This window comes from Sinohyriopsis cumingii, chromosome 8, assembly GCF_028554795.1.
Source record: "Sinohyriopsis cumingii isolate HCF-2022 chromosome 8, ASM2855479v2, whole genome shotgun sequence".
Lineage (NCBI taxonomy): Eukaryota > Metazoa > Mollusca > Bivalvia > Unionida > Unionidae > Sinohyriopsis > Sinohyriopsis cumingii.
This window is the reverse complement of record NC_142968.1, coordinates 117664144-117678350: the sequence shown is the minus strand read 5'-3', so window position 1 is coordinate 117678350 and position 14207 is coordinate 117664144. Positions and strand designations below refer to the sequence as shown.

General features: G+C 35.1%; 1 protein-coding gene across 1 annotated transcript; it reads left to right on the top strand.

Annotated features, from left to right (window-relative positions):
* The first annotated feature begins 2650 nt into the window (after nucleotides 1-2650).
* Nucleotides 2651-13894, top strand: LOC149794481 (lysozyme-like). Its single transcript, XM_089966578.1, has 3 exons — nucleotides 2651-2680; nucleotides 5862-5973; nucleotides 13437-13894. The coding sequence occupies exons 2-3, from the start codon at nucleotides 5895-5897 to the stop codon at nucleotides 13610-13612; spliced, it is 255 nt and encodes an 84-aa protein (XP_089822704.1). The 5' UTR covers nucleotides 2651-2680; nucleotides 5862-5894; the 3' UTR covers nucleotides 13613-13894.
* Nucleotides 13895-14207: the final 313 nt, after the last annotated feature.

The window sequence follows — 14207 nt, the reverse complement described above, 5'->3', positions numbered from 1 at the left end:
GTTGTTTGAGTGAAAAGACTATACATGCTTACATTGAAATATTTCATGCTATAGACCCGTTCTTCCAGAACCCGCTAAAGAAGATGAACCCTGTTCTGGTTAAACATGCACAAAGTTCCTGTATTATTGCCTACCGACTGTATTAAGATGAAGAACTGATATTTATTGCTTGCATGCCTTTGTTTGTTTTGGAAAATGGACAGGGGGACAGAGAAAAAGCGAGATGCAGCTATAACAATAACGAGAGAAAGAAAGAAAGATATAATGCAAATTGCTCTGCCAGCATTGAGCTGGAACAGTAAACATGTATGTACTCATTTGATATATTGCAAGTCTTCGTCCTCATTAGAGACACCGTTAGATTAGAAGATTCCGCGAAAGAGACTGTTTGCCATTCGCGATTGAGAGATAGTACGTGTTATACTGTAATAACACTTCTCTGTGTAGCACAAGACGATTCGCAGCGTTTAGTAAATGTAATTTCGTCACAAACTGGAGTCTGAAGAATATCCCGTGGTTGACATGAATATCTACAGACTATAATAATCCAAGTTACTCCCTGTGGATTTGGTTTTTGTGTATTGCGTGCTAGTTTGTAGCTGGAGACTCATTATGCTTTCGAATTAACTACTACCTCTTTATTTCTAATTTCTATATTTTCCTATATAGACGGTACTTTTCAAGTATATGATGAATTCGGAAGAAAAGGTACTATATGTCTGCACTGGTGTTACAAACTTTGCTTTGTTCTTGATACAAAGTAGCAGCTTACCTAACACACAATGAGTCTTTAAAGAATTCTAATACAAAAAGAAGGTACATACACTGCGCCGTCCACACTGGTATCGAATACAACAGAGCAATACGTGACTTTGACTTAAACCTGTACAATCTATTGCCAACTCAAAAAGTGCAAATCAATTGGCAAAGGAATGTATATTCCCCAAATCAACAATTTAAAACACTTTTGTAACTAACACAAACATTGTATTTTGTGGTACGGACTTCTATCGGCAAAAAACGCAAAATAACTTTTGCTGGCTCGGTGGAATCATTCCAACAAGATATTTGGTATAATTATGCAATTACCGAAATAAGAATGAGAGTTTAAAAATAAGAATGAAACATTTATTTACTTAGTCGGTGATGGCTCTACGAAGATGATATTATTCTCCTACGACCGATAACACGTGATACCATGTAGAGTAAGTCAAAATATAATGATACTTCCACGTATGCGAAGAAAATACCGATCACATAGTATGTATAATTATGAATTGTGTACAGAGAAGATTGCTTTCCAATATTTTGAGTGAAGCTGACATACGTTGTAATAATGTCTTCATTTTCCATGTAGCAACGGCTTCGTTGTGGTAATGGGTCCATTATTTGCTGGTTACGTCTTGCATAAAATACTTTCCTACTCCGGTTTCCTAGCTATGCTGTAAAAAATCTACCTTCAGGATCTCAATAATTGCATTTTTGAACCGACATGCACACACAGATATAATAAAATCACACACACACACACACACACACACACACACATAATTTCCTATTAGGCCGAGAAGTCAGCTTAAAATAATGGTCATGTTCAGGGAGCGTCAGATTTAAGAGTCCGAAAATCTGACATTGTTATAAAATGTATTGTTTATTATTAGAGAAAAGAACAGTTTATAGACTAAATATTTCCTCCATTATTTATAGGTGTACAGGTTTTTATGGCTTTGTTCTTAGTCGGCGTTTAGTGGTTGCGGCAACGCTGAGAGTGCCTAGCAGTGGTGGTAAATTCATACATCCCTCATTGCACACACACAGACCGAGGCACCCTACGTTCTTTTATATTACCTATACTTTATTCAATAGAGGAAATAGGCACATTGTGTCTGATATTTATTTGTTCATTCTGTTGTTATTGTAACCCTTGTCATCGTCATCTTCGTCGCAGTCCTTTGTAAGTATATTTCAAGTGCCCTATTACATTATGCCGAGTAATTACCTACCTTCCATACAAAAAAATAGCTGACGCAATGGAATTTCTTAGTCATTGGAATTTTTCCAATGGATATTATTGTGAAACGCATTTATGAAATCGGGTAACATATTCTTAACGCTTGAAACGTGATGCGGTGTTTTGGTTCTGTGCAGTTTGCAGTCGGACTTGATTGATCTATGTATTCACGAACTTGAAAAAACTATCATTTAAATACATATGTAATACTTGTATTCTGCTTTTCACTACAGTATATTTGACTGTCAGTTATTAAAGGGGAGATAACAAGAGTTCCTGTCCGTTCTTTCTACTGTTAAATGGTATCTAAAAGCATTTTGTAAAAAGACTTTGAATTGTCCTATCATAATCTCAGTTCTTATTCCATCTCTGACAAATGATGCTGTTTTTACATACAAAAAACTCTCTTCAGCACACATTCTACAAAATGATTCTACAAAATGTTCTATACAGCTTTTGTTCATCGGTATATGTTTCCAATTTCATGAATCAAAATGGAATTAATCGAATCGACATTACTATGGTACACTTTCTTAAAGTCTTGCGATCTTCCTATTTATCAAAATTAATAGATTGGATATAGAACAGTTGCAGGAAAAATAACCCACCCTCTCTTTGAACTAAACCTATTTTTCTTTATCTGACCAGTGTCTGAAGTGCATCTGCCTGGTAAGTGTTACAGGTCAAATCGCATCCATGAACCACTTATTAGAGACATCCCCCTTTTTATCCTTTGTAGTGATTTTAAGTGGTGACTAAATGCGGCATGATTTAACATAGTGTGACATTTAATTGCAACCAGTCGTTTACATCGCATTTTGAATGAGACTTAATTGATTACAATTATCTTCACTGAAACTGAAACGTGACTTACGATACCATGAATCCGCACGATGAGGCGTTTTGTAGGGTTTCATTTCTATTATTCATTATATATAACGAGTTTGTAGTGAAATGCTACACATTTTTTTTAAAAACAACTTTGGTAATATAAATTTCCTTATCTTGTGGTATGCCGGTCTTAGATATTATTATATTTGTGGAGAAAAATAAAATAAAATTGTCATATTAAGTATTGGGCTTTACCGTGACAGCTTTAACTAGTGTATACAAAAATCAACTTATATTTACTTTCTTTGATTGTATAAAATATGAACAGATCATAACATTTTCAGCAACAGTAGAACTCAGGTATGTTTATTCTTGACATGACCAAAATCTCTGCACTGAGAATTTGCAAGTATCAGTCGGATAGATACCAAAAAATCTACGCCATTTTGTGGATTACACGTTTCGCCCTCGTGTGGATTACACAGCAAGACTCATTGAAGGTTTTTTTTTTTTTGCATTAAGTGGATATAGTTGGATTAAAACCCTTTCGCAATGTGCATTGCGTAAAAAATTACATTAACATTCACTGCACATATAGACATGTCACGATCATGACGTCGTTAATTCAGCGCCACCTTTCATATAGCTTTGGGATAAATACTGTGCCAAGAGGAGAACGTTTACAGGCTATATGGTGGAATTAGCACAGGACAAGACAGTCCCAATCAAAGGGTTACATTGCTCGTGTGCCAACCACGCTTTGCGACTGGGATTTCCTAGTTTTGGTACAAATGCTAGCATAGAATATTATTTTTCCATCCAATTGTTTCATTCAAAGAAAATAACCCTGTACTTTTCAATATAGTTGGCAGATTAAACACATACAGTATTGTATTCATCGGGTAATATTATTACCTTTCCCATTTACTCTTTAATGAAAATCTGAATAATCATTAATTAATCATTAATTAATTATCTAAGTAAATTCTAGCTATACCTCTCTGAAATAGAAAAAAAGGAAACACCAAGAATAGATCCCGAGTTAGGTTTTGTAAGTATTGCACAATGAGTGGATGGAGTTGCGTGCTATTCTTTGTCAATATCACGCATTAATACGAATATCTCAATGAGGGTAGTAGGGTGACCCGTCGACCCTAAATACATAATTTCTATACAAGAGAAAATAATAGAATTAAAATATTTGATATTATTACTGTAATATTACATTAATATAAATTTCCACATGAAAATGACGACAAGTAATTGATATATTTTATACAGGTAGAACTTTCATCAGGTCTACTTCGAAACCGTTCTACGGTAACCAATGTTACGATTCAAAACTGGGTAGGCCTACACAGCTCTAATGAAGCGTGTAATGATTGTGATGAGATTTCTCTATCAAGATTTTCTTGAGAATTATATCTTCTGTCCTGGAAATATGGCAAGTGCTGATATTATAAGAGCTAGCACACGCTACACGGAAATCTTCTTGTGGAATATTGAATAGACAGATGATTGAATCACGCTGATTCGTAAGTGAGGCAATTTCATTTGCAAGTGCATTATTATATTTGGTTCATCTGGGTGCGGATTGGGCGGTGTTTTACAAACTTTGAATAAAGCAGGCTTGATATACATTTCCAGTTGTTGCTGGTTTTGCGATAGCTCTGCGGAGTTAGGATATTTATAGTACTTGGTGTACATAGGCTGTGTCTTGAACAGTGTTTTCAATTAGTTTCCAGCACACATATGTTCCCACGCTTGGGTTTATATAATATATTTAGAAGTGATATTGGGCAAGTTTATTTTCACACATTTTGTCCATTAAGGAACTCAGCTTTATTGCCCCAACTGGTACCCGTACAAATCCATTGCTCGTTTGGCCCAGGTATATTTACATGGATTACAAGGGAAAGGTAGAGTGGATGGTGAAGTCACCAACATCACTGGCACACTTCTTATAACATTTGTAGTTCCAAAACACCTATCTGGAAATCTGGGGTTAGTGCACATTTCTGGGTTTACATTCCTTGTGATTTTACACTCACCTTTGTCATTGTATTCGTCTCTCTGTTGTTAGTATCGAAATATTTTAAATTTAATTTTCAATCTTACTCTATAGAGATATAATCCCACTTCATGTTTCTGAAATTAATCATCACCTTTCCGTGCCGAAAGTGCAACATATTTTTTAAGCCATGAGTTTAGTCATGTGATCAGCTTTAATCACTTTTGCATTTTGGGGTTCTATGATATGGTTTCATTTGAGTTATACCAAATAGCTCTGCTTCGTATGCGTGTGTCTGTATCTCTCAAAATGTTTTGTATGATGTGTTATCAAAGTTTGAGAGACCTAATATGATTTATGTGTGAAGTGTTTTTTGTTACATATATATTGTTTTTGTTTGGTTTTAAATGAAATCCGTCAGACACAGTGGAAGACAAAAAGTGTTTCTTCGCCTTCAAAAGTTGTTCCTAGCACGTGGATGTGTTTCTCCATTCTGTGTCAATGCGATTAACAGCCGCATTATTATACCGATAAATAGAAGTTCCGACATTTTATAAAATTTTTGGGAAAACGACTTGTTACAAATTTAGAGTATTGCAAGAATGTTTCAAATCGCTTATCTTGTCAAAGTTTAGCCATCATTTTATATATCAGAGTAAGGGCATTGAGATTATTTGAGAATAAAATTCATTTTAATTCTCTTTTATCTCTGGGGCTCATGAACTTGGTTCACAATGCAAGACAATTTACGAGCTGTTGCTACGATAAATAAATTTAAGGTTTATTTAAGATGACTTTATAATAGACTGGATTTTAATCATCAAAATGACTACATGACGTGTCGCGGGATGAAGGAAGAAAATATGACACAAGAAGCCGACAATCTATGTATTCATAATACTTGTAAGTTTTCAACATTGGTTAAACCTCCAACAAAGGATATTTCGACTTGGAACATTATGACATAAGTATACGTTTTCATGGATTCACTTGCATTTTTACCAAAAGGTTGAGTCCAACTGCAGTCCATTTGGCTGTGCAATGGACGCTGGCTCATTGTCCTGTGGCTACTACCAGATCAAGCTGCCGTATTGGAACGATTGCGGAAGACCTGGAGGAGGTAAGATACGACACCGGAAGCAAGGAAACGAATTCTTCGCTAGCCAGCTTTCTAAGATAATAACCTATGTACACCTTTAAATGCTTCTGGTCAGTGAATTGCATTGAATACAGCGATAAGCTATCGAATCAAATAGTGAAAGTCTACAAACTTGAACAATATTCCTACATGATTGAGACAAGGAAAGCAAACAACTTGAATGGACTCATAAATAAGCAATTTTACACCACCGCCCCTGTTTGCACAAATACATCCTTTCTCTCAAATACACCTGCAATGGTTTCACTCTGGTATGGCATCATACTTTCGATGTTAAACTTACAAAAGTATTCTTTTGAGGTCTGTCCCGTCCACCATTTTCGGCCAATGTTCAATTCACCATTGTTTCATGCTGTTAGCTAGTTAGCATTACATACGAACTTATGCAACTCGTGAAATCCAATATATGTCTCTAGTGCTAACTGATATATCAGTGCACTGATATATCAGATCGATCCGCCATGGTGTAGGATAGGATAAAATATCGGAACAGTGGCTAGCATAGATAATGAAAAGAGTGAGAAGGATGATTACAACAAAGGGTCATGTTACCGTATAAATCAATTAGTACATACAGTAACTTTGTAGATACTTTCTATTCATCTATTACAAAGAGTAGGACATACAGTCACTCGTTTTTAAGTCTTGTATACAAATTGAATGAAAAATGTTACCTCCGCACAAAACGTCATTGATAGGTTAATTGTTTATAGCCTGTGTGTTCTATCCTTGTCATGGAAAATGTATACTATTTACTATTTTACGATGCCTAGCTGAAATTTGTCCACGTATTGTAAAAAAAAAAAAAAAAAAAAAAACCAAGCACGAGTTTCAAGATATTGAAACTAGATGATTTCTTCATAATCTTTCATTGCAAAGTTACAAGAATAACATTTGAAAAGGACACGTATTTAATCAATTATTGAAATCTCGTCCAGTGTAATTTCGACACCTATTATTTTATAAAACATTTGTTTGCGCAACAGGTCAGATGTTCGTCTGACAAAACTAATTATGAACTAGTGAGATATCACTAGGATTACCTCATTTTACCTCATTTTCTGTTTCAAGGTGTCAGAGCTATTATATTGCATCGAAATGAGACTAAGATGTTCCAAATGGCCTGGTTGCATCAGATCTCCGTCTTACTACGGTTATATAGTCTCGGCATGCTTAGACTTTTATCTACTGAGCGTAGATAGATATGTGTCGGGAAATATTACAAATCAAACATACGCCTTGTCAGATTATGATAACAAATTTTCATCCCATCCAATTCAGTAAATTATGACATAGTTGAGACTGTAATGGCTCAATGTGTGTGACGTCAGTGAATGACATTATTCCATTATACAAAGAAGTTGCTCTTTTCACATTCTTCGTAATTGTCAGGAAGTGTTAGCTTGTTTACCTTAAATGTGTGATTTGGCATGTTTTGATATTGGTTTTCAATATAATGCGCCTATCTCAATGGTCACATGGTGGTACAGAATTTGGAACATTATCGTTCTGTTCAGATCCGAATAAATTCAACTCTCTGAAAGAGACTCCAAGGCATTTTACCGACACGCATTAAATTTGTTTAATTTAGGTTAGAGGACCATCCGGCTACGTATATGTGCTAAAACGTCAATCTGATTAAAATCAGCTCTCCAGTGTTATACATGAAGGTCTGACAGCGACCGCTTATGGGTCGTATTCTCATAATATATGTTATTACCATAAACGCTAAGTTTATCAACCAATCAGATGACGTATTATATCTTCGCTTGTGGAGGCTGAGTAGTGTGGATGAAGAGTATGCATGTATACTAAACCATTTGATTCACTTTCGGATTTTCGAAAGCTGTATTTCAAAGGTCACCAGAACATGATCTATAATTATTCGTCGTCAGATCTTCGCGCAGGACAGCGGAGATCTGATCTTAATCAAATTAGTTAAAACTATATCTTTACACAGTGATAATTGGTGAATATTACACTCGACGGTGTTACAGACATCAAGGAAATGATAACTTAAAAATTCATTTGGATTTAGTAATCTGAAACAATTTCTTACGTTGCTATTAGTGATAATATAGTAATGAGTCGCAGTGATATCATTGAAGCTACGAGGGCATAATCACACAAGGAAATATTTCCCGATTATAGTAGAAAGATTGCATTGTTACGAATGACTTCGTGACAAAACAAAATGTTTCCAATACGCGAATGAAATATTATCTTTTATCTACTAAACAATGATATAATGAACACACATACGTCGATAACAAAAGGTTCCGAAATTTGTCAATGATTTTAGCACAGCAAAATTTGTAAATTTCGATTCTACATTAAACATTTAGTCAGTGTATTTTTGTCACTGTAATAACCGTTATCATAAGAAAAGGAAGAGATGTTTTAATCGTCGGTAATACATTTTTGTGCCAATTGATTCAGTGAATATTGTTGGGGTGGGAATACTGCAGAAACATTAAATAAGGGTCTAACAGACTTCAGAACATAACATAACAGAGAAAAATATTTCAATGATCTGAGTTTCATTATAAGGATTATGGTTTCTATTTTTTGTTTCTTCATTCAATCAAACGTGATTGCAATGTATTTTGTTAAAAGAAGCTGCACCAAAATTTCGATTTTCACTTAATTCTGGTTTGCAATCGATAATCATCGGTGCGTGATTTCTTAATTATTTGTATACCTGATATCCATTATGACGAGAATTGAAATTATTTTAATACAACCTGTAATTAACAGTTTTTTTTCTCTCACAAATATATATAGTTTCTCGTTTGAGTGTAACGGGTATACTACTCTGTATAGGTGACGCAGTATATAGAGTGTAACGGGTATACGACACTGTATATGTGACGCAGTATATAGAGTGTAACGGGTATACGACACTGTATATGTGACGCAGTATATAGAGTGTAACGGGTATACGACACTGTATAGGTGACGTAGTATATAGAGTGTAACGGGTATACGACACTGTATAGGTGACATAGTATATAGAGTGTAACGGGTATACGACACTGTATAGGTGACATAGTATATAGAGTAGCATCAAGGGATATATGTTCAGTTACTGACAAAATGCACTATTCATGTTGAAGAGAGCGAAAAGAGATTTAGATTACAACGAAGATAAAATGGGTAAATTGTGTACCAGATAACAAAGAGGTTACTGTCAATCAAATAATTGAAAGATATGTTAATCTAGCCACCTTAAACGTCAAAGTATTTATCATGAAAAATTAATCATGTATACTGATACTAATTGCTTCAGACGCTTGTACAGTTTTTATATAGCTAAGTATTTGAAATAGTTCACGAAGCGGTAATTCACCGTCGGTAAAGTTCTTTCTTAAGGAGACCTCAAAACGACGACAAGGTATATGTGTTGCGCTTCCTCCATTTATTTAAATAGCCTAACATTTGAACAAAAATCAAAATCCTTGACGTTTCATTGTGTTCTGAACGTCGGAACATTTCAATAATTAAGTTAGGAATTTGGATGGTATATGTTGTTAGGTAAGCGAATAAATTGCTGGCCTCGACTACTATTATGATTATTGAGGTATAACTATTGCCATGCTTTCACCCAGTTAGCTTTGATAAGACATCACCCGTTTTCTAATTTCACTTTTGAATTATGTGTTCTAACATTTCAAGACAATAAAATTCCGTGAAAGCATTCTACTGCATATGTTTCATTCCCGGTGTAAGAATAAAAGTATATTTTAAGAAGACGTCCTACTGTCAACAAGTACTCGTTTCCATTGTTGTATTTAGCACATGCATGCATGCTAACAATTTATTCCCTCTACTGGTCATCTTCTTGCCTCACATAAAATCGTTGTTAAGGAAGTCCACATGTGCAGCTTTGTGCCCTTATTTTTGTTGTAACATGCGAAATTATTTGGTTTTGTGCTTTGTTCTTGGTTCAGGAGGATTATATTACATACCCTATCAAGTCAACTTAAAAAGCAGAAAGATTATCGGTTTACGTCTCGTGTAAATGTTTATCAGTTATAACAGGGGCTTGTAAGTTTTGAAGATTAAAAATAAAAAGGAATTGGTGTAGGTCCCTCAACATATTAATACATGTATTACTAACATTTTACGGAAAAGATCGATGTTGTTCTGATTGCACCATCTAGCACTCAAAAATTTTGAATCTTCATGTTCGTTTTACTTCGTATTACTGACGTTTCGAGTCTCGGCTTGGCTAACACGTGTATGTCACAAACCTTGCTAGCATCTTCCCGTGGGCAAGTGGTTAACCACGGGATCTTTCCGGGTTCTTCCTTCACCAAATATATTGGCCGCCATTTAGATCTTATCAAGTGTTAAATAATAGCTTTAAACTCACAAATGCACAAATCACGAGTAAGTTTCACTTAGTTTTCACCCAAGACCAAAGCTTGACTTTTCTTTGTTCTGCTGGGAAACCCAAACGGGGGGGGGGGGGGGAGGGGAGGGGGGCTATGGGGGGGGGGGCTATAGTTAGGATCTTCATTTGTTGTTTTTAATGATAGGGTACGCCTTTGGCAAACACTGGGGAAGGAAAATTATAAGAATTTTTGCTATCTCGAAACTAATTCGACAATCCGTCTGCAGTCATTCAAGCCAAGATTTGTATGTGAGTTTAAAATGATACCAGTAGGTATCGCATTAAAATTGTTTGTCGATGAAGGAGTCGTGATGCATTATGGCATCTTGTTATCACAATAACGTATTATCTCACCTTATCTTATCAAATAATCACATCACATTTCCTACTTTCGGGCGAGCCTCCGTGGTTTGAGACCAGACCCTAGACCCTCGTATAGCAGCACATGCATCGCAGAGCCATATAATAGGTCTGGTTGAACGAGAACAAAGTTCACAACCGGTACTGGGAGAAAATTAAGACTTGCACGTCGAGAACATCAATGCATGCACTGTGGGAGGTCATGACTTAACGCGATGGAAAGAAGAATAATACTTTGACCAGCGATTTGCTGTGATAAAACATGGGAGGGGTGCTTTCTGCCATATACTGCATGGAAATACATGTTTGAGTCTATCTCTCTCCCTCTCTGTCTGTCTGTCTGTCTGTCTGTCTCTCTCTCTCTCTCTCTGTAAGTTAAGAAGGTGGTGGCCCAAAGAAAAAATGGGTATGAAACACGTTTCTCATGTGTGATATGGTATTGATATAGGTGGAATACCCGTGTTACGAAATCTTTCACTTTTTATTATAAGTCACGCGCCTGCTGATTTCCTATTTTACTGTCTCGCACCACACATACCAGACATCGTATATTAGATTTTGAAAAAATGAGGCAGTATTGTCGTACGGTGAAATAGAGCATAAAAGCATTGTTATTTAAATTTAATTTTATTCATTGTTTGTTAGTTTTATTTCTTTATTATTTTTTTACCTGATATTGTAAGATAACTTTGTGTACTAAATTTGACATTTTCCAGAAAGTCAGTTCAGTTCTGTTTGGCCTGACTGTGATACTACTAGAAACAGTGTATCTGTTCAAGAACGTTTTGTTTTATTCCTTTCAAAAGTAAGAGCCATTGATTTTAGCAAAGGCCATACTGGGAGTATATGCTGTTAGGCATATAAGAAGCTTCTATTTTGTTCTAGAAGGATGACGTTTGACCCTCATCCGAAACTCTGTTTAGCATCTTAAGTTAGCCATATACCCAATGATAAGTATATAACTGGTCAGTGGTATTTAAACTTTTGACAGGTTAAATTGTGTTGTTATGACCTGTTTGGGCTGCGACATTATTTTCTTCAAATTATAGGATTTTAAGTGATTATTTTCCCTGGAAATACTAGTGCACTAAATTAATTCTTGGTGAAGGACATTTATCGAAATTTATATAGAATTCCAAACTTGGAATAATATTTTATGTGATTCAACAACAGACTGTTGACACTGAGACACTTAGTAGATTACAGCAGACGTTTCTTATCTTACATGTTTAGGCACTAATAAACAGTAACAAAAAAAGAGTGCAAACAGCAAACTATGAAACATTTAACAAATAATTTATTTCCTTGGAAAAACACTATTGAGATGAAAGAAAAAAGAACTTACGGTTTCAAGAATCGAATCCAAAAATAATCCAAGAATAATCCACAAATTAAATTGTAAAAGTCCTAATAATAAAATGTTCTAATGAATTCAAGTTCGAGTCTCGACGAAGAATCCAAAATGGAAGGCGATGACTTATAATGTAGTCAGTATGGTGTTGTATCGTCTTCAGCTTTTTTATTTCACAGTAAATAATATTCTGGTGTTTGAATTTCAGAATAAAATCTAAATAAATGTCTTTGTCCAATAATTCTGTATGAGCATTCACATTTTTCGGGGAAAAAGAGTTAATCTTTTAGAATCCAAATAAGTCGAATAAAAATTAAAATGTAATTCCCAAACTCGTCACAAACATTCGCTTTCCAGTGTAAAAAAAAGACCCGACTGAGAGGTATTTCTATAAACAAAAAGTATACAGTAATCTGAAACGCAAAACCGATTATCAAATGAGGGTCAACTTTTCAGAATTTTTGAGAAGTATTTACGTCTATAAGCAAGTAGTTCCAGTAGAACCTTGACAAAATCCAATATTTTTACTCTAAGAATAAGATAAAAATTTAAAAAAATTGTTTACTTGTCTCAGTGATTTCTGAATTAAGGTCGGGAACTAGGTCAGCATTGGATGCACAGTTCGGTGCTTACGATTAACTCTCAGGTCAAATTAATTTCTGGAAAATATCAAATTCCTAGTAAACAAAATAACATTATTTTGACATATAATGGAAATAAAAAATAAAAAGATTTTAAATCTTGATATCAATTAAAGTAAATCAAATATAAATTAGATCAAATATACGTAACACGTCATCGTCTTCCATTTTGGATTTCATCGGGATTCGAACTCAATTTAATTCACGGCTTTTTATTAATAGGGCTTTTATATTTTTAAATCTTGGATTATTTTGGAATTTCTTTCGTAAAACGGTAAGTTCTGGTTTTTCTCATTTTTCACTTGATATTCTAGGGAAACAAATTATTTGTTACATTTTACAAAGCTTATTGTTATCATATTTTTCCTGTTACATTTTGTAATAGCCTAGACTCATAACAGCGGTTATTTAAACACACACACACACACACATTAAATAAACAACGCTGTAATTAATCTGTAGAACTTTGTTCACCGCGGGTAAAAGTGAAAAGTAATAACGGACTTGACCAGGATGTGAGTCTAATTAAACATGATTATTAACAAGCACCTATATTCAATTGAGCAGACGACATTCCAGAAATTGTTCCTAATGATTTCCTTTGCTGGTCACTCATGCGGTTATTAGGCACACGTAGTTCGAATTCATTAAATCTTTTATTTCCATATTATTTCAGACTGGAAAAAATGCGCCAATGATTACTCCTGTGCTACGACATGTGTCAAAAATTACATGGCCAGATACGGTCCTACGTCCGGTTGTCCGGACACTTGCGAGACGTATGCTCAGATCCACAAGCGGGGCCCGCAGGGCTGCAAAAATCCGAACACTATTCCATATTGTTCAGAATAAAGGATACTAATGACTGAGATTCCTCACGATGATGCAGATTTAATGTAGACCACAGCCTACAATACAATCTGACGTTGGAAAGAGTCTACAATCGAAACCAGGCAGTGCGACAAATGTTTTGTCCAGTCATGTCTCAGTCGGAAATAGTTGCATATAAAAGCATGCTATAAATTTATTTATTCTACAAATATGCTACAAATGTAAAACCCGCTTTCCACTTTAATCTACCATTATGACAATTAATGTTATGAATGAAATATAGATGTAATTTTCTCTGTTTAACACTCGTTGGTTGTAAATCCATGCAACCAGGAGAACGTATCGCACTTAGCGACAAACCATAACGGATCTGTATATTAACTTACACTGTTTAAAATGTCTTTTATTTTATAAGAGTGATTACGTCAAGTTCTCTTCTCTTTTCTTCTCGTTCTCTTCTCTTCTCTTCTCTTCTCTCGCTCTTTCTCTCTCTTATCTCTCTCGCTCTTTTTCTCTCGCTCTTTTCCATCTCTCTAGCTCTTCTCTCTCTTCTTTCTATCTCTCTCTGCTCTCCCGCCCACCCCCACCCCCTCTCTCATTAGGTTGGTCTTCTAAG